The sequence below is a fragment of the Bos indicus x Bos taurus genome, chromosome 17 (assembly GCF_003369695.1).
Source record: "Bos indicus x Bos taurus breed Angus x Brahman F1 hybrid chromosome 17, Bos_hybrid_MaternalHap_v2.0, whole genome shotgun sequence".
NCBI classification, from domain to species: Eukaryota; Metazoa; Chordata; class Mammalia; order Artiodactyla; family Bovidae; genus Bos; species Bos indicus x Bos taurus.
Genome location: NC_040092.1, coordinates 11,359,360 through 11,384,660, shown reverse-complemented (window position 1 = coordinate 11,384,660; position 25,301 = coordinate 11,359,360). Strand labels below are relative to the sequence as shown.

At 46.8% G+C, this 25,301-nt stretch overlaps 1 protein-coding gene across 9 annotated transcripts in view; it reads right to left on the bottom strand.

Moving 5' to 3' along the window:
- Positions 1 to 25,301, bottom strand: part of RPH3A (rabphilin 3A) — a 277,632-nt gene that overhangs the window by 15,597 nt on the left and 236,734 nt on the right. For 5 of the 9 annotated variants that reach the window (XM_027566633.1, XM_027566634.1, XM_027566632.1 and 2 more), the window contains 9 exons: positions 15,301 to 15,430; positions 13,715 to 13,801; positions 13,397 to 13,568; positions 11,382 to 11,438; positions 11,131 to 11,283; positions 9,175 to 9,261; positions 6,592 to 6,654; positions 4,487 to 4,726; positions 2,114 to 2,193 (listed from right to left, as the gene is read on the bottom strand). In XM_027566633.1, the coding sequence (XP_027422434.1) occupies positions 2,114 to 2,193; positions 4,487 to 4,726; positions 6,592 to 6,654; positions 9,175 to 9,261; positions 11,131 to 11,283; positions 11,382 to 11,438; positions 13,397 to 13,568; positions 13,715 to 13,801; positions 15,301 to 15,430 (1,069 nt within the window). The remainder of the gene's footprint in view (positions 1 to 2,113; positions 2,194 to 4,486; positions 4,727 to 6,591; positions 6,655 to 9,174; positions 9,262 to 11,130; positions 11,284 to 11,381; positions 11,439 to 13,396; positions 13,569 to 13,714; positions 13,802 to 15,300; positions 15,431 to 25,301) is intronic. The other 4 variants (XM_027566637.1, XM_027566636.1, XM_027566638.1 and 1 more) reach the window with 2 other exon arrangements.

Genomic DNA, 25,301 nt, shown 5'->3' with positions numbered 1-25,301 from the left:
CAAGTCCCTTAATTTCCCTGTGTCTCAATTTCCCCATCTATAGAATGGGAATGATGATGAAACCTTCCTCATAGGTTTGTTGTGAAGATTAAATGGGACAAAATAATCTGTAGAAAGCCCCAGAGGGTGAATAATACTTGTGTGTGCAGGAGTGCTCAGCAACTCAGTTATGTCCAACTTTTTGCAACGTGGACTGTAGCCCACCAGACTCCTCTGTCTATGGGATTTCCCAGCAAAAATACTTGAGTGGGTTGTCATTTCCTTCTCCACGGGATCTTCCTGACCCAGGGATGGAACCTGGGTTTCCTGTGTCTCCTGCACTGCAGCTGGATTCTTTACTGCTGAGTCAACAAGGAAGCCCGAATAATACTCAGGTGATGGTTTCTTATCCATTTCTAGAACAAAGTTCATGAGAGCACAGCCTATTCTGGCTCATTCTAACATTCTCCAGCATTAGGGTAGTTCCTGGTACACAGTAGCTATTTAATAAACATTTCTGGAATGTCTGCTTGGATTGTGAGTTTGCAAATCAGCAGATGTTGTGGTTTTCAAATTGAAACGGGAACATGTTGGTTTGGTAAACATACCAGTTTACCAAAGTTACTACCATTCCCTAACACTTTCCACATGCTTTTCTTGTCTCTATTACCAACCTAGCCCGTAAGTCATTAAGCCCCTGTCTCAAGGGGGCTGTGATGGTGTGGCTTTCTCCCATTTCTGAAGCTGGAGGCCATTAAATCTGGATTCAAATCCAGCTCTATCCCTTACCAGTTGAGTGGCCTTAGGCTTTAACTTTCTAAGCCTCAGTTTTCCCATCTGTACAATGGGGCTAATAATAATGTCTTCCTCAGAGGTTCCTGTGAAAATTAAAAAAGATAATGTAGGGCCTTACCTCACTGTGTTATTGGGGGTGGGGTGTAAATGCATCTAAACACCTGCTGAAAAGTGACCTGGGTGTGTTGATCTAGAAGTTGTGTTAAGCATCTCACACATCACTGATCATTCAAACTGGGACATTTTGTGAGTGGGAAGGAGAGTTCTTAATTATTTTAGCAAGGCAACAGGCATAATGGGGACCATCTGTGCAAACTGGGATACCCAGCTACTTTCTGTGTAATACTCACCATTGCCCTTATGGGAGAGGCTCTACTATTATCCCCGAGGCACAGAGAGGTTAAGTAACTTCCCCCAAGTCCCACAGCTAGGAGCAGGAGAGCTGGTGTTAGAACTCAGGAAGTCTGGTTCCTGAGCCTTGCTTGTTCTCTATAGACCAGACTTGGGGCAGGGGAGACCCTGGTTAGTTTTTAATACTTCCTTGGGTTGGCACTGGCATCATCCAGCTTTCCTCAGGGCCTAGAGTGGAGTCGGCTCAGTGCCCCTGAAACCTGCAGTGTAGAGATGCTCTTCCAACCTGGTCTGCCCTTCCCGCCCCCTCAGAAGGCCAGATGACTGTCCTTGTATCTGCAACAACAGGGCTTCCCAGGTGGCTCAGTGGTAAAGTATCTACCTGCCAATGCAGGAGCCACAGGACATGTGGGTTCCATCTCTGGGTTGGGAAGATCCCCTGGAGTAGGAAATGGGAACCTACTCCAGTATTGTTGCCTGGGAAATCCCATGGACAGAGGAGCCTGGTGGGCTATAGTTCATAGGGCTGCAAAGAGTCAGACACTATTGAGGTAATTTAGCGCACCCAATCTGCAACAATAGGCCCCTGACTGTCTGCTACTCCAGCTTGACAGCCGCATCTGTAGAAGGAGCTGTTCAGTGACTTGTCAGCTGTCAAGATCGGCTGTCACTGCCTCCCGGGTGACACCTCTGCAGTGCCCTCCAGCGGCTGTGGATGGGGCAGGTCTCAGCTCTGCCATTGAAGCTTGGTTGCCTTCATTCCCAGGAGGCAGATACAGTTAAGTAAAACCCCTCCCGGGCCATCCCCACAGCAAGTCCTCCCCGAAAGGAATTAGCCGTGGCCAGTTCCTGCGCTTTTCTCATTCCTGTCACTGTCACAGACAGACAAGGCCATGACAGGAGACAGGCCTAATAACCCATGCCCTCCCCAAGTCCCCTAGAAATGCCAGAGCAGACTGAGCGGTCCCCAGCTTGGCCCTTCACCCACCTTGGCCTTTATGATGGTGCAGTGCAGGGAGCTGTTGTCCTGGTCATAGAGAAGGCTGAACTCCAGGGCACCCAGGGTGGCTGAAGAGGACAGAGGCAGGTACCAATAAGACACTCATTCCGTCATTCAACAAACATTTCCTGACCACTTACCATGTGCCCAGTCTGGGATAGGCATTGAGCCTACAGGGCAGAGGAAGACTTATTTGGACTTCTCATCCTCATAGACCCTCCTCTTCCTTGGAGCCCTCGGCACACCTATGATCAGTTAATCATTTGTGCAATTGCCTAGTTAATGACTTCTATCCGCTAGGCTGAGAACCCCATGAGGGTAAGGCTGTGACTGTCTTGTTCACTGCTATGTCCCCACTGGGCACAGTGCAGGGCACACAGTTGGCACTCACTTACTTGCTGAAGGAATAAATGAGTCTTAGCGTTTGCTGTTGCCTGTGTCTAGAATGCACTTCCTCTAGATCCTCCTGTGGCTGATGACTTCTCATTATCCACTTCTCAGTTTAAATTAAATGCTACCTCCTTAGAGAAGCCCTCTCTGATTGCTCCATCTAAAGCAGCTACCTTCTTGGTCATTTCACCCTATTTTACTTCCTTCACCATGCTCTGTTTCTGTTTGAAATCAACTCATTGGTACATTATGTGTCTTTCCACTAGAATGCTATTTCCATTAGATCAGCCATCTTGTCTGTCTTTTTTTTTTTTGGCCATGGTATCCTTAGCACTTATAATAGTTTAGGGGCACCTAGTCGGTGCTCAATAAATACTTGTCGATACAGAGATGAGTGAGGGAGGGAGCGAAATACAGAGACAGGCTTGTTATAAATCATCAAGGACATCTCCTATTAGGGACATACATAGGCTGAGAGGGATAGTCTAGGCTTGGCGGGTCAGGAAGAGACACTTCAGGTGGATAGAAGGAGCAGTGGTCACTGCTCTGGGCAGAGGGGCCAGGATTCCGAGAGCCAAAAGGTGGGATAGACATGGCGCCTTTCCAGAGCAGAAGCAGCCTGTGGCCGACAGCTGAGACTCCTTTCCCCCAAGCCTGCAGCCCCGCGGCCCCTGGGGGAGACAGGACAGCTGATATTTCCTCCAGGTCTGGCCTCCGATCTGCTGCAGCATTGAGACTGACCGTCGGCCCCTCCACTCACTGTCCATGTGAACTAGGACAAGCCCTTGAGCCTCTCCGAGACTCCATCTCCCTATCTGTGAAATCGGAAGAAGAAAAGCGACTATTCCTGGACTCACTGGGATGGTTAAAGTGAGCACTGCACGTAGCACACTTAGAAAAGTGCCTGACTATTACTATTATTACTTCTGATGCGCATGTTGCATAATAATACTTCCTCATGGGTGTTCTGTACTATATAAAATGATTTTTGGTTTTTGATGCCCTTTCTCAGGAGGTACCTCAGTTTACCCTGTACTTGTACTTTGTACTATATAAAACGTTTTTTGTGTGTTTTGTACTACATAAAATGATTTCTGGTTTTCGATGCCCTTTCTCAGGAGGTAACTAAGTTTACCCTCCCCTCAGCCCCGCATGGGAGGCAGTATTTACTCCCCTTTTTACAATGAGGAGAGATAACCTGAAGGGCCAAAGCCATTCCACTGATTACAGCCATTGGTCCATTTCTTTGGAGCAGGTCCAGTCTCCCCATCTGACCAGCAGCTCTTGGAATGTCCCTCCAACCCCACAACGTGAATCAGGTCCAGACACGACCCATCTGTGCTTCCTTCCAGCTCACAAGGGCCACCCCAGCTCTCCCCTGCAGTGCTCAGCCACACCCAAGAGAAGTGCCACTAGGGTGTGTGTGTGTGTGTGTGTGTGTGTGTGTGTGTGTGTGTGTCCCCTTGGGACTCAAGGTCTGAGTGAGAGAAGCACAGAGTCGACACTTTATAAATCACCGTGTGGATGGATGCAAGAGGAAATACCAGAAAATTTTAAATCATGGTTAAAAAAATGACTTTTAGAAGACACACTAAAGAGTGGGAAACTATTAAAACACGTGCCTCTTTGTATACACCTAGGAGTGGAATTGCTGGGTCATATGATAATTCTATGAAATCACCCAGTAGAACACTGTGAATGTAGTTGAATTAAACTCATAAAAAACCATGTAAAAGGTAACATTGATGTTATGTATGTTTTACAATGATGAAAAAACCATAAAGCACCTATACTTTAGAAAGCTGATGTCATTTTGTGAATTTAGTAACACAAATTTGTATTTTTATAACTTGGCTAATATGTTTATGGGGGGCTGGGGTATACAGGGCTGTCCCCAGACCCATTCCTGTTTCCCAGGGGGTGAGCACTGAAGCGACTTTTTCAGCCACCCCTCTGTTACGAGTCACCTACTTGCTTCATCCGAATCGTAGCTGTTGGCTTCCTCCTCGTCCTCCTCAGGGGGTGGGGGCTGACGGGCCGGGGCCACCACCGGCTGGGGAGCAGCCGCAGAGGCTTGGGTATAGGAGCCCGGGGGGTGGCCCGCTCGGTCCTCCCTGGTTCCAGCTGCCGAGTAGCCTCCGATTCCCCCGGTTCTCTCCTCCCGGGGTTGGGCGGCGGCCCCTGTATAGTCGGGGTCACTGGGAGCCACCTCTGCAGGGGAGATGGGGAGAGGGTGAGAAAGAGGCAGCTGAGTCCCTGTGTTGGAACTCTAGCAATGACAACTGCTGCAGTGCTGCTGCGAGTGATGAGCACCAACCAGGTGCTTGTCAAGCTTTGCATCAGAATCACCCACTGCTCTGCAATGGGGGGACTGTCACTTCCCTTGGATGGTGGGTGTGGCACACATTGCGCTGCTCCCCAGATCTCAGAATGTCGCCTTTGTCGGAGCCACCCAAGGAAGGTTTGCAAAAATGCAGGTTCCCGGGCCCCAGCTGGAATCTAAAGACCCTGTGATGGGGCCTTGGAATCTGTTTTATAACAAGACCCGTGGGCTGATTCAGATGGAGGCAAAACAGACCTCACTGAGAGCGCTCACTGGTGTGGGCTCTGAAGCCAGGCAGCCTGGGTTTGAATCTCAGCTGTGTGTCCTGGAGCAAGTGACTTGTCTCTGAGCCTTAGTTTCCTCATCCCCAAAATGTGGAATTTTAAGACGTGAACGTGCTCAAATAGTAGTTCAGTTCAGTCACTCATGAACCACAGCACGTCAGGCTTCCCTGTCCATCACCAACCCCTGGAGCTTGCTCAAACTCATGTCCAACAAGTCAGTGATGCCACCCAACGATCTCATTCTCTATCATCCCCTTCTCCTCCCGCCTTCAATCTTTCCCAACATCAGGGTCTTTTCCAATGAGTCAGTTCTTTGCATCAGGTGGCCAAAGTATTGGAGCTTCAGCTTCAGCATCAGTACTTCTGATGAATATTCAGGACTGATATCCTTTAGGATGGACTGGTTGGATCTCCTTGCAGTCCAAGGGACTCTCAAGAGTCTTCTCCAACACCACAGTTCAAAAGCATCAATTCTTCGGTGCTCAACTTTCTTTATAGTCCAACTCTCACATCCATACATGACCACTGGAAAAACCATAGCCTTGACTAGATGGACCTTTGTTGACAAAGTAATAGCTATCATTTAAACATTTTTTCTCTAATATATGCACAGGAGGCTCAGTGGTAAAGAATCCACCTGCCAATGCAGGAGATGCAGGAGACACGGGTTCGATCCCTGGATCAGGAAGATCCCCTGGAGGAGGAAATGGCAACCCATTCCAGGATTCTTGCCTGAGAAACCCAAGGACAGAGGGGCCTGGTGGGCTACAGTCCAGAGGGTCACAAAGAGTCGGATACGACTGAGGAACTGAGCCCATCGCACAGTACCTGGTGCATTAGCAAGCAGTGAACACGTTGTATTGATTGGGGCTGTTACATACATATCATGTAATAATCACTGTCACTTGGAGTGATCTTGGCAAAGAAAGAAAGAAGTCTGGAACAGAGAAGGAGACATCACTTGAGTGTTTGCCCCAAGCGCCGCCCTGCCTCCACTTCACAGGTGTAGACACAGGCCCAGGGGCAGCAGGTGATGGGCAGAGGCCACGTGCTAAGGTTTTCTATGTCTCAGTTTACTTAATCCTCACAACAACTCTATGAGGTAGGTCTTTGTGTTATTCTCATTTTAGAGATGAGGAAACTGAGGCTCAGGGAAGTTAAGTGACTTACCTAGGGTCACACAGTTGGGAAGTGAAGAACAGTGATTTGAATCCAGGCAGCCTGTGCTCTTAACCACTGAATGTATTGTCATTTTCTGTCCATCAAACGTTAGTACGGACTCTCTAGAGTTTTAGAATTCGGAGGATCCCTTAGAGATCATCAGCTAGGTCTCAGGATGCAGTATGGGCCAATGTCTGGTAGCCCCTGCTCTCTCTCTCTCCACCTCTGTCTCTGTCATTCTCTCTCTCTCTCAATTAGTGAAAGAGAGGTGGTCACCCACACAGGCACAAAAAGAAGTGAACACTTGCCTGGTCTCTGATCTGGAAAGCGTCCCGTCGGCCCCGGACTGGGTCTGCTGCCTCCTGGGGGTCCTGAGTGGGGCAAAGACAGAAAGAAGCTTGGAACAGAGAAGGCGGCATCATTTGAGGGTTTGCTCCAAGCCCTCCTCATTTCACGGTGCAGACACAGGCCCAGGGGTGGTGGATGATGTGCAGAGGTATCCAGGGGTGCAGGAACAGTCCCACTGTAGGGATCCTGGGGCTGGACAGGCCTAGCTTCAAGCCCCAGTCCTTCCCTCCTGAATCTCATCTTCCTCCCCGCTTCCTCCCATCACCAGTGGGGCTGGTGATACCTGCTCTTCACGTTTTGCTGGCTGTTATGAGGTCAACGAGCTAATGGAATAAGAATCACTTGCAAGGTAACAGGCGAGTCCATGCTTTGTGTCCACCATTATTACAGGGTCATTACCAGTCCAGAGGATTCTCTACATTTCCAAAGCTTGGGATGTGGTCTCGCCACAGGTTTGGGGCATGAAATAAAAATAACATTCAATGACACAGTGAGAAAGCCATTCTGGGCTCCATTGGTTCGATACTGATCCCATCATGGGAAAAGTCTTACTGCGGTGCTACTTTTCTTTAACACGTCTCTATAAGTGTCTTTAGCACGTCTTTATAAGTGTCCCTTTTGAAAAAGCAAAAGAGGACAGGCCTCAGGCTCCAAACCTTCAGTAGGCCAGTGTACTGAGAATATCACTGCACTCTTTTATCTTCAGTACATTAATCTTTTAAAGATTTATTTAATTTATAAATTAAATTATAATTTAATATAGGCTGTGCTAGGTCCTTGTTGCTGTGTGTGAGCTTTCTCTAGTTGTGGTGAGTGGGGTCTACTTCATTGCTGTACGCAGGCTTTTTATTGCTGGGTGTCTCTCGTTGCAGAGCACGGGCTCTAGGCACACAGGCTCAGTAGTTGTGGTACATCGATTTATTTGCCCCATGGCATGTGGGATCTTCCCAGAACAAGAATCAAACCCATGTCCCCCTGCATTGGCAGGCAGACTCCTAACCACTAGACCACCAGAGAAGACCCAGTATACTAATTTTTATAATAGCTTCCACAATAGGTTGAATTGCATTCCCCCAAAGATGTTCAAGTCCAAACTCCCAGTCCCTGTGAATGTGAATATTTAGGAAAAGGGTCTTTGCAGATGACCAAGTTAAGATGCAGTCATTAGGCTGGGCCCTAATCCAATATGACTATTCCCTTATAACGAGGGGAAATTTGGACACACAGGACCCAAGCATGGAAGGAGGATGATGTGAAGATCCCTCTACAAGCCAAGGAATGCCTGAGGCTCCCAGAAGCGAGGGGAGAGGATGGGACACATTCTCTCTCACAGCTCATGAAAGGAACCAACCCTGGCAACACCTTGATTTTGGACTTTTGGCTTCTAGAACTGGGCCACAATACATTTCCTTTATTCTAAGCCACCCAGCTTGAGATACTTGCTATGACTGCCCTTTGTGCTGTTTAGTCACTAAGTTGCGTCCTATTCTTTGAGACTCCATGGACTGCAGCACTGCAGGCCTCCCTGTACTTCACTATCTCCCGGAGGTCACCCAAACCCACGTCCATTGAGTGGTGATGCCATCCAGCCATCTCATCCTCTGTCGTCCCCTTCTCCTCCTGCCTTCCATCTTTCCCAGCATCAAGGTCTTTTCCAATGAGTTGGCTCCTCACATCTGGTGGCCAAAGTATTGGAGCTCCAGCTGCAGCATCAGTCCTTCCAATGAATATTCATGACTGCCCTAGCAAACTATTAATAATACACTCTCTTTTTTTCTGGTATGGAATGCTGGTTTCCCATTATTGTAGGTTTCTTTTAAAATAACAAAATTTTAAAAATATTTTATTTATTTGGTTGCACCAGGTCTTGGTTGCAGCGTGTGGGATCTAGTTCCCTGACCAGGGATTGAACCCAGCTCCCCTGCATTGGGAGCATGGAGTCTTAGCCATTGGACCACCAGGGAAGTACCTAAAATAACAGCTTTTTAAATGCACCTATTAGGAATTATTTCCATTCTTTTATACAAGCCGTATGTGCTCAAATTTTCTCATGTTACTAATCTCTTGCCACTATTTCTTGCTGAATCTCACATACCTGTCTGAGAACATTTGCCTTTTTGTTAAAGTCCAAGTTCCTTAAATTTTCCTTGAGAGAGAGTTTATGATAACAACTTCTCTCAGTTATGTTTTTAAAGGAGGTCAATTTGAAGAAAATGTTAAGGAAATAAGAGGGCAGATGGTAGACGTATGTGGTGAGAATTGAGAGCAGAGTGACAGTACTGGAAGGTGGGACACCCTGGGGGATGAAATACTGTCACTTCTTGCGTTTAGGTGGATATGATGCTACCCACCCCCTCCCACCCATGCTGGGCTCCCAGCCTCATTCTATTCTAGTAGTACTCATTCTAAGGGTCTTGAAAGAGTTTAGAGTTTGGCAGTGGCTGCAGCTTTTCACAAAGCCCAGCGGATTCTGCAAGCAAAGGTGGGAGGTATTGTGGTCATAGCTGAGTGACGACCTGGGTGGGCAAGTGGGTGGCAGGTACCTGGTTGCCCCGGCTGGGGAGGTGCCGGGCTCTGCATTGAGGCTGGGGCAGGTCTAGAAGCCTGGACTGAGTTGGCCCGTCTCAAACCTGAAGGGGAAAGAAAAGAGCCTGTCATGTTACACACACACACAGACACGTGCACACACATGCAGTCAAAGCAGGAAGAAGCTTGGGATTGGTGAGCTGGCATAAGGTATAGTCCTCTGGGTATGAACTGGAGGCAGCTCCCTGATATTCTCAGCTCTTTCAGACCTTCTACTTCTCCCCTCAGTGTGTTCTATCTTTTCAGTACTTAGATCACCCTGAGCAACTCACAGCAGCAACATGGGTATTGAAAAGCCCAGGTTCTGTGATGTTGCTCCCAACATCTATGACTTTGCACAAATGACCTGTCCTCTCTGGGCCTCAGTCTCCTCATCTGTCAAATGGGATAACAGTACCTAGCTCACAAGGCTGTGGTGGAGACACATAATGATACAATACATGCAAAGTGCTCAGAACAGTGCCTGGCATGTAGTAAACATTCAAAATCTGGTAGATTTTAAAAATCAATTCGGAATTTATTTTGGTACTTGTGTCAAGCAGATTTCTTTTTTTTTTTTTTTCTTGTCGCACCTTGTGGCGTATGGGATCTTAGTTCCCAAACCAGGGATCAAACCCGTGCCCCTCCTACAGTGAAAGCGTTGAGTCTTAACCCCTGGATGGCTAAGTAAGTCCTGAAAGACTGTTCTTACCTTCATGAGGACTTAGTTTTGCATCCCAGATTTTTCTTTTATAAGCTATGTGTCTTTGGGCTGGTCACTCACCCTCACTGAACCTCAGATGCTTCATGCAGGCAATAACTCTACCCACTTGATAACAATGGGCTGGTGGCTTATTTATAATAACTTATTTAATTTCACACCCTGTGAGGTAGGTGCTTTATGAGCTCCATTTTACAAATGGGTAAACTGAGGCACAGAAGGGTTAAGGAGCCCACCTAATGTCTCCTGATTAGTTAGCAGCAGAGCCAGGGTTTGAAGTCAGGTGTTTGATCTCTGGAATCTACCTGAGACTTTTAGGTGCTACTGCCTCTTGCTGAGCTGCTGGGGGATCAAATGTGGATGATACCCATAGCAGCTCCTGGTACCCAGAAGCTAAGACATTCCCGGAAGAATGCCTTGTCCTCGCTCACCTCACTGAGCTGGATCCTACCTTTCCTGAATTTACATCTTTAAAAAAAATGTATAACTTTTATTTCCAGAAGTAAAAATGTGTAGGCTTTATAGTAAATCCTCTTTTTTTTTTTTTTTGGCTGCAGCCTGTGGCATGTGGTGGAGAAGGAAATGGCAACCCACTCCAGTACTCTTGCCTGGAGAATCCCATGGATGGAGGAGCCTGGTGGGCTACAGTCCATGGGGTCGCAAAGAGTCAGACACGACTGAGCGACTTCCCTGTGGCATGTGGGATCCTTGTTCTCCAACCCAGGATGAAACCGTGTCTCCTGCATTGAAAGCATGGAGTCTTAAACGCTGGACCACCAGGGAAATCCTGATTATTATTATTATTATTTTTGCCCATGCTGAGTGGCTTGTGGGATCTTAGTTCCCTGACCAGGGATCAAACTCATGCTCCCTGCAATGGAAAGTGTTGAGTCCTAACCTCTGGACCACCAGGTAAGTCCTGAATTGAAACCTTTTTCACAGGAGAGATGCTTGAATGCTCAGAACAGAAAGTACTTGGCCACCTCTGGCTGGAACTAACTAATCCCCAGGTCTTATCTCAGGGTCCTGCATTATTGTTTGCTTGTTCATTTTGATCTTTGTTCATCCATCCATCGACTCACCCAATCATTCAACAAGTGTTCACTGAATGTCTACCAATGGCCAATGAATAAACGGATAAAACACTGTCCTCCCCATTCCTTTTGTTTCTCTTCCTCCAGGAAGCCTGTCCGGCTTTGCCCAACTCTCTCACCTGCTGGGCTCTGGCTGGGGTCCCCAGCAGCCATGCCGTGGCCCTGGTCCCAGCTGTCTGAGTCCCGGCCAGAGGAGCTCATTCGTGCCTCAGAGGCCCTGCGCACAGGAGGCCCGTAGCTTCCTCGCCCAGGAGCAGAAGTCATGTCAGGGCCTGGAAGGAAAGCATGAATTGAATGCAGAAAGGGCACCTGAGGAATGGGGGAAAGGACTCCTGTCCCCAGAGTAGAAGACAGAGTCGGCAGAACCCACCTGTCTTCTGACCTGGGCCCCTCCTGTCTTCAGTGTCACCTGCAGAGAGAGAAAAAACTGACCAGGGGTATGTATTTGATGTTTTTGAAGAGGCATCATTTAGGAGCTCACAAAAGGGTCTGTCCACCATTCCTCAGAGCTAAAAAAAAAAAAATTAAAAATTTCCTCTCCCAACTTCCCCTCTAATGTAGAGACTGCCTACAATATCACATTATTTCCTTTGCAAATGAGTTGGGATCATCAGTTCTGTATTCTTTCTAGAATGTGCTTTGTTCACTTACTTTGATTTTCCCCAGGATTCATCAGGCATGCTCCAACCTCAAGCCCTTTGCAAGCGATATTCCCAAAGATTTTATGGGCACTTTTAACCACCTTGGTCAGTTTCCCCCAAGTATCATCTCTTCAGACAGCCCTTCTCTGACCATTCTGCCCAACATGAAGCTTCTATCCCCTCTACCTGTTTCACTTCTCTTCCAGGCACCTATAACTACCTGATATTTATTGTATTTGCATTAGCTGTTTGTTGAGCATCTGTTTGTCCCACTAAACTTTAATTGCATGAAAGCACGGGTTTTATCTGCTTCATTCACTGACTCCCTAGGGCTTAGAACAGAGCCTGGAACTCACTAGGTGTTCAGTAATTGCTTGTTAAAAGAATACTGAAAGCTCATATCATGGGCATAATTCTAAATCTATTATGTATGAAATATCATTATGTCTTAAAAAATGTACATGCCTTAATTTAAAAATATTTCATTGCTTAAAAAATGCCAAAACAATTGCCATGGTAACATCAAAGACCAAAAAATGATCACAAATCATTTTTGTGTGTGTGAAAAACTGCAATTACTGTGAAGTGCAATAAAGCAGGTGCAATAAAACAAGGTGTGCCTGTAGCATCTCATTTAATCTTCAAAATAACCCCTTGAATTATTAACCTCATTTTATAGATGAGGAAAGAGTTTCAGAGAAGTTAGATTACTCATCCAAGCTAACACAACTTGTAGGCTGCAAAGCTGGAATTCAAATTCAGGTATTCCTGGGCTCAGCTACTCAAGATGTTGACAGTTACGCTATGCAGTCTTCTCATCTTAGAGGGAGTAATGCTTAACCAGGGAGAAAGATGCTCTAGTGATGGAAACCCAGGGCTACAGAGTATGTTGACAATTTGGTGAGTCTCTGCAAAGAGCAGAAATTGCTCATGCCTTGCCAGGATAAAAGTATTTGTTGAGTGCCTTTTGAGTGTCAGACATGTTACTGGGTGCCTTGAGAACCTATGATTGGGCACTTCAATTTTGGCAACCTTCAACTATAACTTTCCTTTCAGAAGTACTGCCTGCACTCGACTATGGAATTGTCGTTCAGACCAGTTTTTATCACTTCATCAAAAGTACTGCAAGAGCTTTATGTGGTCAGTCTTGGTGGCCTTATTAAATTAAAATGTGTTCTATTGAGGTTACATTTTTTTTTTACTGTTTTGTCACTCTTTTTATTATCATTTTAATAATTGATAAAAATAGATAATAGTGATAATATCCATAGTAGCAGTAATTTTCTTTTTTCTAATTTCCTTTTTATTCATCTTTCACTTTTAATTAGTCCAGTTTTGGATTTGCTGGTGATTGATATAAGAAATATCAGGAGAAAATAAGGCCTTTTCAGCAAGCCTCCGATCCCCTGTCCTCCGGACTCCAGTGTGTATTTTGGTGCTGGGAGCCTTACTTAGTTCCTAATTTTGACTTCCATCTCTGCTGTACCTCTAAATACTCCATCAGGGATGACAACAAAGCCTTTTGGGAGCCTGGCATTGCTGGAGAGGTCCCTGTGCTACTCTCTTGATAAGGGTTCATAGTGAGTTGTGAAAGGGACATAGGAGTTCTAGACCGAAGCCCAGAGGCTGGCTGGCTATCCACCAGCTGGGCAGAAACACAGACATGATGTCAGGACACCTTTCAAGTAGACCAGTTAGCCAAGATCTGCCCTTGGTCCTGAAAGAAGCAGCTGTATTTTCCTACCTCGAGTTGGAGCCCGGGCAGGGTGCTTGGGCTCAGGAGTGGGCTGCTCAGGGGCAGCGGGCACAGGCTCACTGACTGGCTGCTGGGGCTTGTTCTTCTTTATGGGCATAGGCTGTGGGAGGACCTGTTTGGGGAAGCCCTTGAAGAACCATGCTCCAGAGCGCTTCCACACCTGGACGAGGAGAGGTAGAAGATGAAGGCATGGCAGCTGAGCACTATTGCTCCTGTCTTGATGAATGCTAATTTTCCACTCTGCTCCCTGTCCTCAGAGCACCAACACAGTAGGCTCCAGGAGCCAAATGGGACCCGTCCACTCACCTCTCTCTGCTCGATGCAGATTTTGCAGAGCCACACAGGGTGTGGGCGGTTGTTGGAGGTCTCCACCCCACACTTGGTACAGACATTCTGGAGACAAAACACAGCCCAGTGCACACTTAAGATATGTCAGGCTCGGAATTGCTGGCAATCAGAAATGGCTGGGAAGGGTGGCAATGAAGCCCCATTCTCCCTTGTTCCTCACCTGCCTCCCATGACCAAGGCCAGTTAGAATAAAGTTCTAATTTGAGTCTTGATTTCTGATAACAAGAACTGGAGTCATTCCCAAGCCCTCAACGCAGGGATTCTCCAAGAGTCTCTGTGGGGCCTGAGTTTTCAGCATCCACACCAGGGAGATCATTGACATAATTCTTTAAAGAGCGACTATTTATCTGTTTCTTACTTTATTTCTTCTTTCTTTCCCAAATGAACTGGAGACAACCTAGACTATGACTACAGATTCAACTCCTTACAAAGAAGGAAGTTATCTGAGTAAATGCTGCGACTATGTGATGGAACATTATACTTTTGGCTGAGTTTCCTGCCAATCAAAACAAACAGGTCACAAAATTCTCACTATCTAGTTGACTACAGAAGGCAGGTTTTTTGGAGTAGATAACCTTCCCCCAATATTCCACTCTAAATGCTAATTGGGACCCCAAGTAGGAGAAGTCAGGTGATATTATGGATCTCTCCAGCTGGATTGTTCCCTTGAATTCCTTTCCTGGGAATCAGACGGACCCAAGGACAGTGTGTTTCTGTCCTGGAATGGTCAAGTGCAGACAACCTGAGCAGAGGGTACAAGGTGGAGAGCATACAAGCCCCAAGAGTGAATGCTTGAGGCTTTCCTGCCAGTCCAGTGGCTAGGACCTCATCTTCCAATGCAGAAGGTGTGGGTTTGATCCCTGGTTGGGAAGCTAAGATCCCACATGTCTCATGGCCAAAAAACCAAAACATAAAACAGAAGCAATATTGTAACAAATTTAATAAAGACTTTAAAAATAGTACATGTCAAGAAATCTGAAAAAAAAAAAAAAGAGTGAATGCTTAAGAAGACCAAAGTCTAACTTGGCCTAACTTGGCTAGAGAGGGGCTTTCTAAAATGGCTTGTACTGTAACCCAGGGTAGAGCTTGCTGTGTATGCTGTCCATGTACACATGTATAGGCATAAGCCCAGCAGTTTTTTGGTTTTTTTGGCCACATGGGATCTTAGTTCCCCAATCAGGGATTGAACCTGCACCCTCCCATGGCAGAATCACTGAGTCTTAACCACTAGACTACCAGGAAGTCCCCCAGTATGCTCTTTAGGATGACCAATATCTTGCTGAGCCAGAATACCTGTAGGTTCAACCATAGTTCATGTTCTGCCTCATTCTCCCAAGGTCATACTGTATGAAGCAGAGCTCCAAGGGTACAGACGGGTCAGCATGACATCTAGGGGAGGAACCATGAACAGGCACAAGAGCATGCTAGAAGGAATCAACCCAAGCTCCATCCCTAAGAGCAAAGGCCCCCAAAAGGCTGGACCCCAGGCTTAGGCCCTCTGCATGGGATGTGCAGGGAAGCAGGGAAGGGGAGGGAGACGGTACCTTCTTACAGTCCTCACACACCACACAGGCGGAGCCCAGCATCCCCAGCTGTTCTCCACACAGGATGCAGCGGTTCACCCCGTCCCCGGCCACGTTCTTCCTCATGTTCTCTAGGCGGTCCACCAGGCGCCTGGAAGCAGAGCCAGGGTTATATGGACCTTACAGGACCAGAGACCACCAGCATCTCCCTCAATACCTGGCTGATGGCTTTAACCTTCTCTGGGGCACATATTCTTGAGTATCTGATGATGACTAATTGGGCCACTCCCCAGAAAAAAGGTACACACATTCTGATATATTTCAGAACATCATGGAACCCCTTTCCTGTACCCAAAAGCCTATCTATTCTACTAACTTCAGATTAGGAACTTTAATCTTTTCTCCTGTCACCTCCTCCAGGGACATTGTCTTCTGAACTCCAGATTGTCTACACGATGTCTTCACTTGGGTCTCAAACTTGCACTTTCATCTCAACTCTTCATCTTGGCTGCTCTTCATTCCATCCCCAGGGAATCTGCTCCCATTCTCAGGAAGCAGTAGGACTATCCACTAACTTGCTCCAACCAGAAACCTAGAGGGTCTTCCTGAGCCCCTACTCTCCAGACCTTCAATGACCCTACCATATCTTATTGTATCTAACTCCATAACGTTTCCAGAATCCACCCACTTCCCTGTCTTCACCGCAGCCAAGCCACAGACATGTCCCCTCCAGATGACTGCAGGAACCTCTCGGTCTCTGTGTCTTCATTCATCTCCTTCTATTGTCTGTTCTCCCCACCACAGCCATGGAGAAATTCCTAAAACATAAATCTGATCATGGCACTCCCTCTTCCCCCTAAAACCTTTAGCTGGTTCCCATTCCACAAGGTTTCCGTGATCCTATGTGGTCTGGCCCTGGATAAAACCCTAAACTTCTTCTCCCTCTTAGTTTTACTTCAGTGTTATAGTTCAGTGGTTCTTTAAGTCTGATGACCAGACCATTAGCACCAGTGTCTCCTGGAAATTTGTCAGAAATGAAAATTCTTGGGCCCCACTCCAGAATAATCTAGTCAGAGAGTCTGGAGGGCAGGGCCTGGCAATCTGCTTTAGCAACCCCTCCAGGGGATTCTGGCAAAAGTTTCAGAACACTGCTCTGGTTACCCTGGTCTTCTTTGAGTTATAGTTTTCCTAACTGCCTCAGTGCTTCTGTACATTCTGTTCCTTGTGCCTGAAACATGCCTTTGCCCATTGCACATCTTTGTGATCTTTCTCTCTCTCGCACACACACACAATTTTCCTGTCTAGATCCCCCTTATCCTTCATATTCCATATATATTTCATATTCCAATATCCCCTCCCCTTAGAAAACTTCTCTGACTACCCATTTTATTTACTCTAATTGCAACCCTTCTGCATAGCACTTGCCACATGTATAAGTAATTGTGGGATTGTCTACATTAAGTAATTAATTAACTGTGAGTCCATCTCTAGACTATGAACTCCCCTGGGTCAGGGATCTTGTCCTCAGGGCCAGAACAGTGCCTGGTCCACAGTAAGTGTTCACACATGATGGTCAAATGAATGAATGAATGAATGAATGCAGCCCGCCTCCTAAATATGTAATCAGCAAAAGCAAGCTGAATTGAATGTCAAGTGACATATAATAGCAGCTTATACTTACTGAATACATAGTGCTTATTATACGCTTGGCATGGTATGAAGTGCTTTGCCATCCAACCCTAGGAGGTACTATTAATAAGCCATTTTGCAGGTAAAGAAAGTGAGTCACTTTCTTTAAAATTAAATTACTTGCCCAAGGTCACACAGCTAGGAAGTAGCAAAGCTAAAACTGAAACCCATGTATCTTATGTGCTACACTGTGTGTGCGTGAGTGTGTGTCTGTTAGTCATTCCGTCATGTCTGACTCTTTGCAACCCCACGGACTGTAGCCCGCCAGGCTCCTCTGTCTATGAAATTCTCCAGGCAAGAATATTGGAGTGGGTTGCCGTTCCTTTCTCCAGGGGGATCTTCCTGTGCCAGGGACTGAACCCAGGTCTCCTGCATTGCAGGCAGATTCTTTACCTTTTGAATCACCAGGGAAGCCCATGTGTTATGCTAACCCTTCTCAAACTTAATGTGCATACAAGTCACACTGGTATCTTGTTAAAATGCAGATTCCAAGGCATCAGGTCTGGGGTGAGGCCTGAGGTGTGTGTTTCTAGAAAACTCCCAAGTGATTCCACACTATGCTACTGGTCCCAGAACACACTCTGAATAGCACAAGGCTGCACATAATGACTCTATCTGTGGGGGCATCCTGCTTCAATCTCAAGTGGGTTGTTTTTGACACTTCCCACCAGCCTGAGGGGCTTCCCAGGTGGCGTTAGTAGTAACCCACCTGCCATCCCTGCAGGAGATGTAAGAGACACAGATTTGATCCCTGGGTCGGGAAAATCCCCTGGAGAAGGAAATGGCAACCTCCAGTATTCTTGCCTGGAGAATCCCCATGGACAGAGGAGCCTGGAGGGCTATAGTCCATGGGGTGGCAAAGAGTTGAGCATAACTGAAGCAACTTAATATGCACACATCAGCCTGAAGTCATCTCCTGCTTTTTCCCTCAAACAAAACCTTATTGTTTCCGTTCCAGCCACTGCCAGTGGACTCAGATGAAGTTGGACCCTGCGCACCCCTCCACGTGCTGGCTGTCAGCTGTGGACACCAGAGGCGTGAGAACCACTGGGATGGCACTTGGGCATCACAGGGTCCAGGAGGTCCCTGGCCAGCCCTGCTGGCAGCTACCTGATGCTGATTCTCCCCACAGCCATCTCTCCTTGGTCCCGCCATCCGCTCAAAGCGCTCTAGTCGCTGTGTTATAAATAGCAGCTTCTCTGTGTTCCATTCAACAGGGGAGCCCACAGAGGAGCCAAAAGCAGCTTGTGGGCGCTAGAGCCTGCTGTGACCCTGATCAGACAGGGCTGTTTAGGGAGGCAGCATGTGAAAAAGCAAAGACAGCACGCTCTCTTCCTCTGCCTCTGCCCCAACCCTTCCCACATTTTCCCTAGAAATGGTTTTTATAGGATGATGCAATGATGCGAGGTAACCAAATCCAGGGGCTCCCGGTGCTGTCTCAGTACACCAGTAGCCAGTGTCTACTGAGCACTTACAATGTGCCAGGCACAGAGGTGAGCACTCCACGTGGATTTCCTCAACAAATCCTTCCAGCAGCACTGCAAGCTGAAGACTATTCTTTTCCTCATTTTCCAAATGAGAAAAGTGAAGCACAGAGAGGTGAATTGAGGTACTCAAGTCACACAGCAGGGAGGTGGGTAGGGAAAGCCTGAACTCAGATTCAGGCAGTCTGGCAGTATGGTTTTTGAGTCCCTGTTCTTTTTTTTTTTCTACATTTAAGTAAATAAAAAATCTTAGTTCCCTGACCAGGCATGGGCCTGTGCACACCTGCAGTGGAATCATAGCATCTTAACCACTGGACCACTAGGGAAGTCCTTCAAGTCCCTGTTCTTATTCAGACCTTGCTGCTGCTACTGCCGAGCAGAGCCATGGGGACCTTCTTGAACAGTCCAGTCTCCCCCTGCTCTGTTCCGTTGCCTTTCTCACATCAGTGGGGCCTCAATCACTGGTAGGTACCAAGTTGCACACATGATTCTATCTCTTTTGCCTCGGACTTCTCAGAAGTTGGGATAAGACACCCAACAACTGAGCTGCCGTCTTGTTCCCCTAAAGAGTCCCCGATGTAGGATGGAGAAATCTGGATGTTAGCCTTGAATTTTGCCTCTCTGGGATGCAATTTCCTCATCTGTAAAGGAGAAGGTGTTGGGCTAAGTTGGTCATTGTCAAATTGTGTTTTATGGCACCCCAGGGGTTCCTCAGAGACCATCTTGGGGCCACTCACTGGAGTGGTATAGCGGGAGTAATGCTGAGAGACATTTCATTCAGAGTATATCTGTGCTTATCTCTTTCATTTGTTGCTGAGAGATATTTCATTCAGAGTATATCTGTGCTTATCTCTTTCATTTGTTTGAGCTTTTGGATTAGATTTCCTTCAGAAAGTTGGTTCCACTATTTAAAGAAACAGTTTGAAGTTATCTGGAGCAGACAGATTTGAAGATGCTTTTCAATGCCATAGAATTACCAAATGTTACGCGACAATGGTAAGCTAATGGAGGCAGGGGATGGTAATTGCACAGTGTCATATATATATTTTTCTTTTTTGGGGACACATATTTGTTTTCACATTTTTTCCCCTTCATCCACAGCCAGATGAAGTGATTAATCTAGCCAGAAAGTAGTTACATTTTGTTCTTCTCACTCTATCAGTGGTGATGATGGTGGTAAAGGGGGCAGTCCCAAGGCACAGAGAGCACTAAGCCTGGGCTAGAATCTAGTTCTCTGCGCCAGTAAACCATCTTTGCTTTCCATGAGTTCCCCTCGTGGCCTTCTGCCTCGAGTCAAGCTTTGCCAACCCAGCTCAGGAAGAGAGCATGGGCTAGATGACCCAATTCTAAACTGCAGCATACTTTACTCAGGAAACCTAGAAGGCTCAGCTGCCGCCACTTGCAAACCCACACTCTTGCATCCCTCTCAAGATGCTTGCTCCTTCCATCATTCAGTCCTCAACTCCAAAAGGCCCCATTAACACGCATTGTACTGGGAGTGTCTCATTAGCTTATATCAGTGGCAGCAAACGGCATGGAAAAACAGATTGAAGATCATTATCCAGATCTCTCAGCATAGCGACCCTTGTTATTTGTGAATTCAGTACAGACCAATAAAGAGAGAGGTAGTGGAGTAGGGTTGGGCAGACCTTCCTTCTCTGCTCAAAGACAGGGATGAACAGGGTGGCAGGTGTGGGGGTGTTTCCTGTAGCCTGACCATTCGGACAATCTCTCTGCAGCCCCAGATGCTAGGGCCTCAACAGGGAGGGCCTGAATAGCCAAGGAGCATAAATTTGGAAATAAAACTTTGCAGGGAACGAAGTCCAAATTATGTCATGAAGACCATGAGTCATAGATGAGTCTATCCCGGTGATAAAATATTTCAGTTCCTTCACCCCATAAGGAATGTTTCTTGTTACCAGTCTTGGCAGGAAAGTCCTATATGCACTATGAAAGATGCCTGTAACCCTCAATGCATGTTAATGACCCAGAAGAATTAAAAAAAAACAACAACAACCAACGCCTGGGGTCCCAGCTCTAAAACTTCTCAGTTATGGATTTGATTACACTCGGAAACCAGTATTTCAGCCTATGGTCCTGTTGACAGCCACCGCATGCGGGTATGTTCTGCAAATGGATGGTCCATCTAGATTACCCTAGAAGAGTGTTCAACATTCAGATTCTATGGGACTGGGATGGGTTCCAAGTGTCTGTAGTTTGGAGTAGCTCCCTATGGGATCCTGGTGCTGGTGAATTTTTGGCCACATTTTGAGAAATGCTTCGGTAGGGAAGGAAGCAGTGGGACAAATCACACAAGAAAATGCTCTCCTCGTTATGTTAAGTGGAGGAAAACCCCCCAAATCCATGCAGAACTGTGATCGTGATACAAGGCTGGGTTTGGAACATGCTCATCTGAATACATGTGCCTAGTGTGCATCAGGCCAAAAAAAAAAATTAGAAAAGAAACACACTGAAATATTCACAATGATCACTTCCAGGTGGTGGGATTATGAGTAACTTTTACTTCCGTCTTTAATACCTGTGCTACCCTCTTCCCTTAAGCACCCAGTTAGCTGGACTCCTCTATACTTTCTTAACTTTCTATGATAAACATGAGCTACTTTATGTTAGACAATAAAATTAGCATTTTTGGAGATAGAGAACATGTAAGCCAAGGGTTAAAACCATGGCCTTAAATCCTACCCCTCATCCAGGCAATGACCTAGAAAAAGCTTTGTGCTCTGCGTGCTTTCACCCAAACAAAATGTGAGCACTTAGATGAGATGCACCTCAAGCTTCCTCCCCTGGGCAACACTCAGGGATTCTCAGATGCTGAGGCTAAAGCATCAAGATTTCTTCTTGTGTTCTGAAACTGAAGGACCTTTACTGACAGAGAAGACCCATCCACATCGGCAGGCTAGCTTTGTTTGCCTGTCTAATGTCTCCACATTAAGCGCCCAATTAGCTGGACACTGTACGTGGCTGTCACTCTCTAGTTATGTCTTTACATGCCCGATTAACTTTATGATTCCTACTCGTGCCTCAGATCCAGGAAACCCATCCATCACCAGGCTGGGTGCTTAAGGGGAGCTGATGGTTATTCAGTGAAGTTGGGTGGGCATCTCCTGTTTCCCAGGATGTTTCTGGAGGCACCAGAAAGGTTAATGGTCTCCTCCTCTGGGCACCAACAGACAACCCCTGGAGGTGGTGGGAAGTGGATTCCCAGGGTGCTCTGACCTTGCTGTCCAAATAGACGCAGATGGGCTATTCATTCATGTGACGAAAATTTATGGAGAAACTATGTGACAGTAGACAGCGAGGACACAACGGGGAGCAGAACAGATGAGGGGCCTGGCGTCGTGGAGCTGGCATTCTAGAGACTCGGACATTTTTACATGATCACATCGATCATCATAATTAAGCTCAGAGAAAGTACTCTGCAGAACAAGCTGTGAGAACTCAGAGGGAGGGACATTAAGTAGGATGGGGCCTCAGAGAAAGTGACCGCTGAAATGAGACCTGAGGATAAAGAGGAGCTGGACCAGTAAAGAGGGTGAGGAAAAGCACTGGAAGAAGAAGGAACAGCAAGTGCAAGGGAGTTGAGAGTTGCTTAACAGGGCTTGGGCGGAACGGCAGAAGATGAGTCTGGAGGGGTGGCCAGGGGCCATTCCCTGCAAAGTCTTGAGTCTAACAGTGATGGGAAAGCATGAAAGGGCTTTCGGTAGAGGAAACCCAACTTCCCCCATTTTGAGACAATGTATGGACATATGAATGGAGCCCCTGGAGTCTTGAAACAGTGAGTTTCAAATGCCAAAGTGGTTCTAGGTAGAATGAGGCAGGCAGGTTACCAGACTTTGTCTACACATGGGAGGGACCAGGTCTCTTGAAACTATAAGATTGTCCCCAGTGGCTCTAATTCAGTGGTGACAGTGTATACTAGCAGGAAGCCTCTGAGATGCCATTGCATGCTAGCTGGCTTAAGGAGCCCCTCTGTGTTAGCTTCTTAGTGCTGCTGTCACAAATTACAGCCTAGTGGCTTATGACAGCACAAAAGTCCTAGAGATTATATACCTGACACAGGTTTCACTTAGTCAAGGCACTGGCAGGCAGGGCTGCGTTCTTTCTGCAAGCTCTAGAACATCTGTTCTTTGCCTTTTCTAATTTCTAGAAGCTGCCCACATTCCTTGGCTTGTGGCTTCTCCCTCCATCTTCAAAGCCAGCAGTGTAGCATTTGCCAATCTTGCTGTTACCCTCCCACCTCTCTCTTATAAGGACCCATGTGATTATATTGGCTATTCCAGGGTAATCTCTGTATCTCCAGATTCTTAATCATACCTGCAAAGCCTCTTTGGCCATGGGAGGAACATAGCCGCAGGTCCCAGGGGTTAGGATGTGAACATCTTTGCAGGGCAGCATTATTCTACCCACTACACCTATATTCCTGCCCCATCTGACATGCAAGTTCTGTTTCTACCTGGTTCAGGTCAGAATCAGATTCAAGTCCTCTTCTCTGGAGCAAAGTTTGGGCAGTTCCTCCCTGCCTGGCTGTGGATGTCAGAAAAATCAAGTTTTTGGACCCTGTGAGTTTCTGATCACCTTCTCTGGGTACTCGACCCCAGGAAAACATAGAGTCTCTCCACACATGCACACGCACATGAACACTTGCACACACACACACACACACACACACTCTTTGAAAATTAAGAAATGTGAGGCACTTATGATGCAGGAGTTGGGGTGTCCATTCTGCAGTGACCTTGCTTGGGTGCACAGTGGACTTTGGGCTTTGGACTTTGGACTTTGCGATTTCCTGGCTCTGAGACTTTAAGAAAGTTACATAACCTTTCTGAGCTTCTGTTTTCCATCTGTAAATTTAATGAAAACAAAGTCCTTGCCACCTGGAATTGATGCAAAGATAAAACGAGAGTGTTTGTAAAATGCCCGGAACACGGTAACTACTCAGTTGTGGCTGCTGCTAATTATTTCTTCTGGAAATTTGTAGCTTTAATAGCTCCCTATGCTCACATTTTTTTTCTGTGTAACCAGGGTGCTAAAATCTGCACATGAAATCCATCTTTCTAAAGCTTTTAAAGAGGCTGCCATGACTAGAAACTGACAGAACTCATGTGCCTGTCTCTAACCACACACACAGATGGAACCTACAACCACACAGGAACATGGGTGTGATTGTCACCCGCATACAGAGCATGCTTTCACACACACACAGCTGTACACACTCTGCTTTTGCAAGGAGCCTAGCTCTAGTTGGCTGCCTTCTGCAGACAAGGATACCAGCCAACTGCAGATCTGATACTGCTTTTTGGTTGAGCTCAGGCTTCCTCCAAAAAATCCAAATTGGCCCCAGAAATGTTCAGGCAACTGCTTTAGCACTTTCAAACCAGCATTGCTGCAACATCTTGATGAATGTTGAAGAGAAGCCTAATAGATGTACAATTGCTCCAGAAAGTAGTTTAATGGGGTGAGCTGCAGAGCTGAGAAGAACACCCTGCCTGTGAAGGTGTGTTGGCTGTATGTGCTGGTCCCTGAACTGGTGAGGAAAATGGTGAAAAGCTGGGCCTCCATCACTGATGGTGTGGAGACAGAGAGCTGCCTTTAGAGCCATGATGGAGCGCGACTGCACGATGGTTCGGAAGACGCAGCGGAGTGAGAGTGCATCATGTTGTTTCTCTCTCTCTCTCCCTCACGTGCACACTCCATTAATTCCAGAGTCATGCTGCTTTCCCCATCACCCTAATTGCCAAGTGGGGAGATGCTACCACTAGGTTTATTAGACTTGGCATTTCCTGAAGTCTAGTCTGGGTCATCTAGACTGTGAACATGGCTGCTCTGAAGGGGGCTGGTCTAAGACTCCAACGCCAAGGTCTCTCGGGAACCTGTCCTTAAATGACTAAGTCCTTCCATCATGAAGCCATGCTGCTGGCATGCAGAGTGCATGCAGTTCAGACTCATTAATTTCTACTGCTGTTTATTACCGTCACTAGCTGGGGAGCTGTTGATCCTACTCTGTCTCCTTGATGGATTGGTCAGTGGGATTCCTGTCTGGACCCCAGCACTTTGGGGAAGGGGGTCACCGTGGGTCAGGGTTGGAGCCAAGAGAGAAAGCCCGAGGGCTCCGCTGGGCTAATGTAGTCAGCCAGGCAAGGAACTGGGTCATTTAAACCCAATAATAGCAACAGTTATCTGGTGCTGTGCTAAGCATTCCTTGTGCATTGTTTTCCTTAAGCCATACAACCTGTGAGGTCAGTTCCATTATTCACTCCTATTTTGGGGGGGGGGAAGGAGGCACACAGACAGAAAGTCACTTACCAAGGGTACACAGCCAGCAGGTGGCCGAGACTGGAGGCTGGGTCTAGCTACTTGGATGCTGTTACCCGCTTTGGAAGAATGAAGCCTTTGTTTCTTTTCAGTGCTTACAGTTGGGGCTCCTCCTAACTCCTGCACCTGCCCTTTCTTGTCATGGAAAGTAGGGTTGAGAGAATACGCTGCTGAGGCCCACAAGGGACAGTGAAGGGTGAACTGCCCCACTGTAGGAAGAAGTGTGCGACACTCAATCTTTTAACCTGAGTGAATATATAAGACACCCTGTAAATTATTCACTTCCCTGAAGCTCTGAAGTCATTTGTCAATTGCCTTCCCTACCTGCACCTCTGAAAGGCAGTAAGATAATGTGGAAAGACAGATTCAAGTTCAGAGTTTGGTTTGGCCATGAAAAGACTGTGTACCCCTGGGCAACTGCCTTAACCTCTCTGAACTTCAGTCATCTCATCTGTGAAGTAAAGACAGTAGTCTGTCACTCTGAGAGGACATAGTAGGGACTAAAGGTAATGC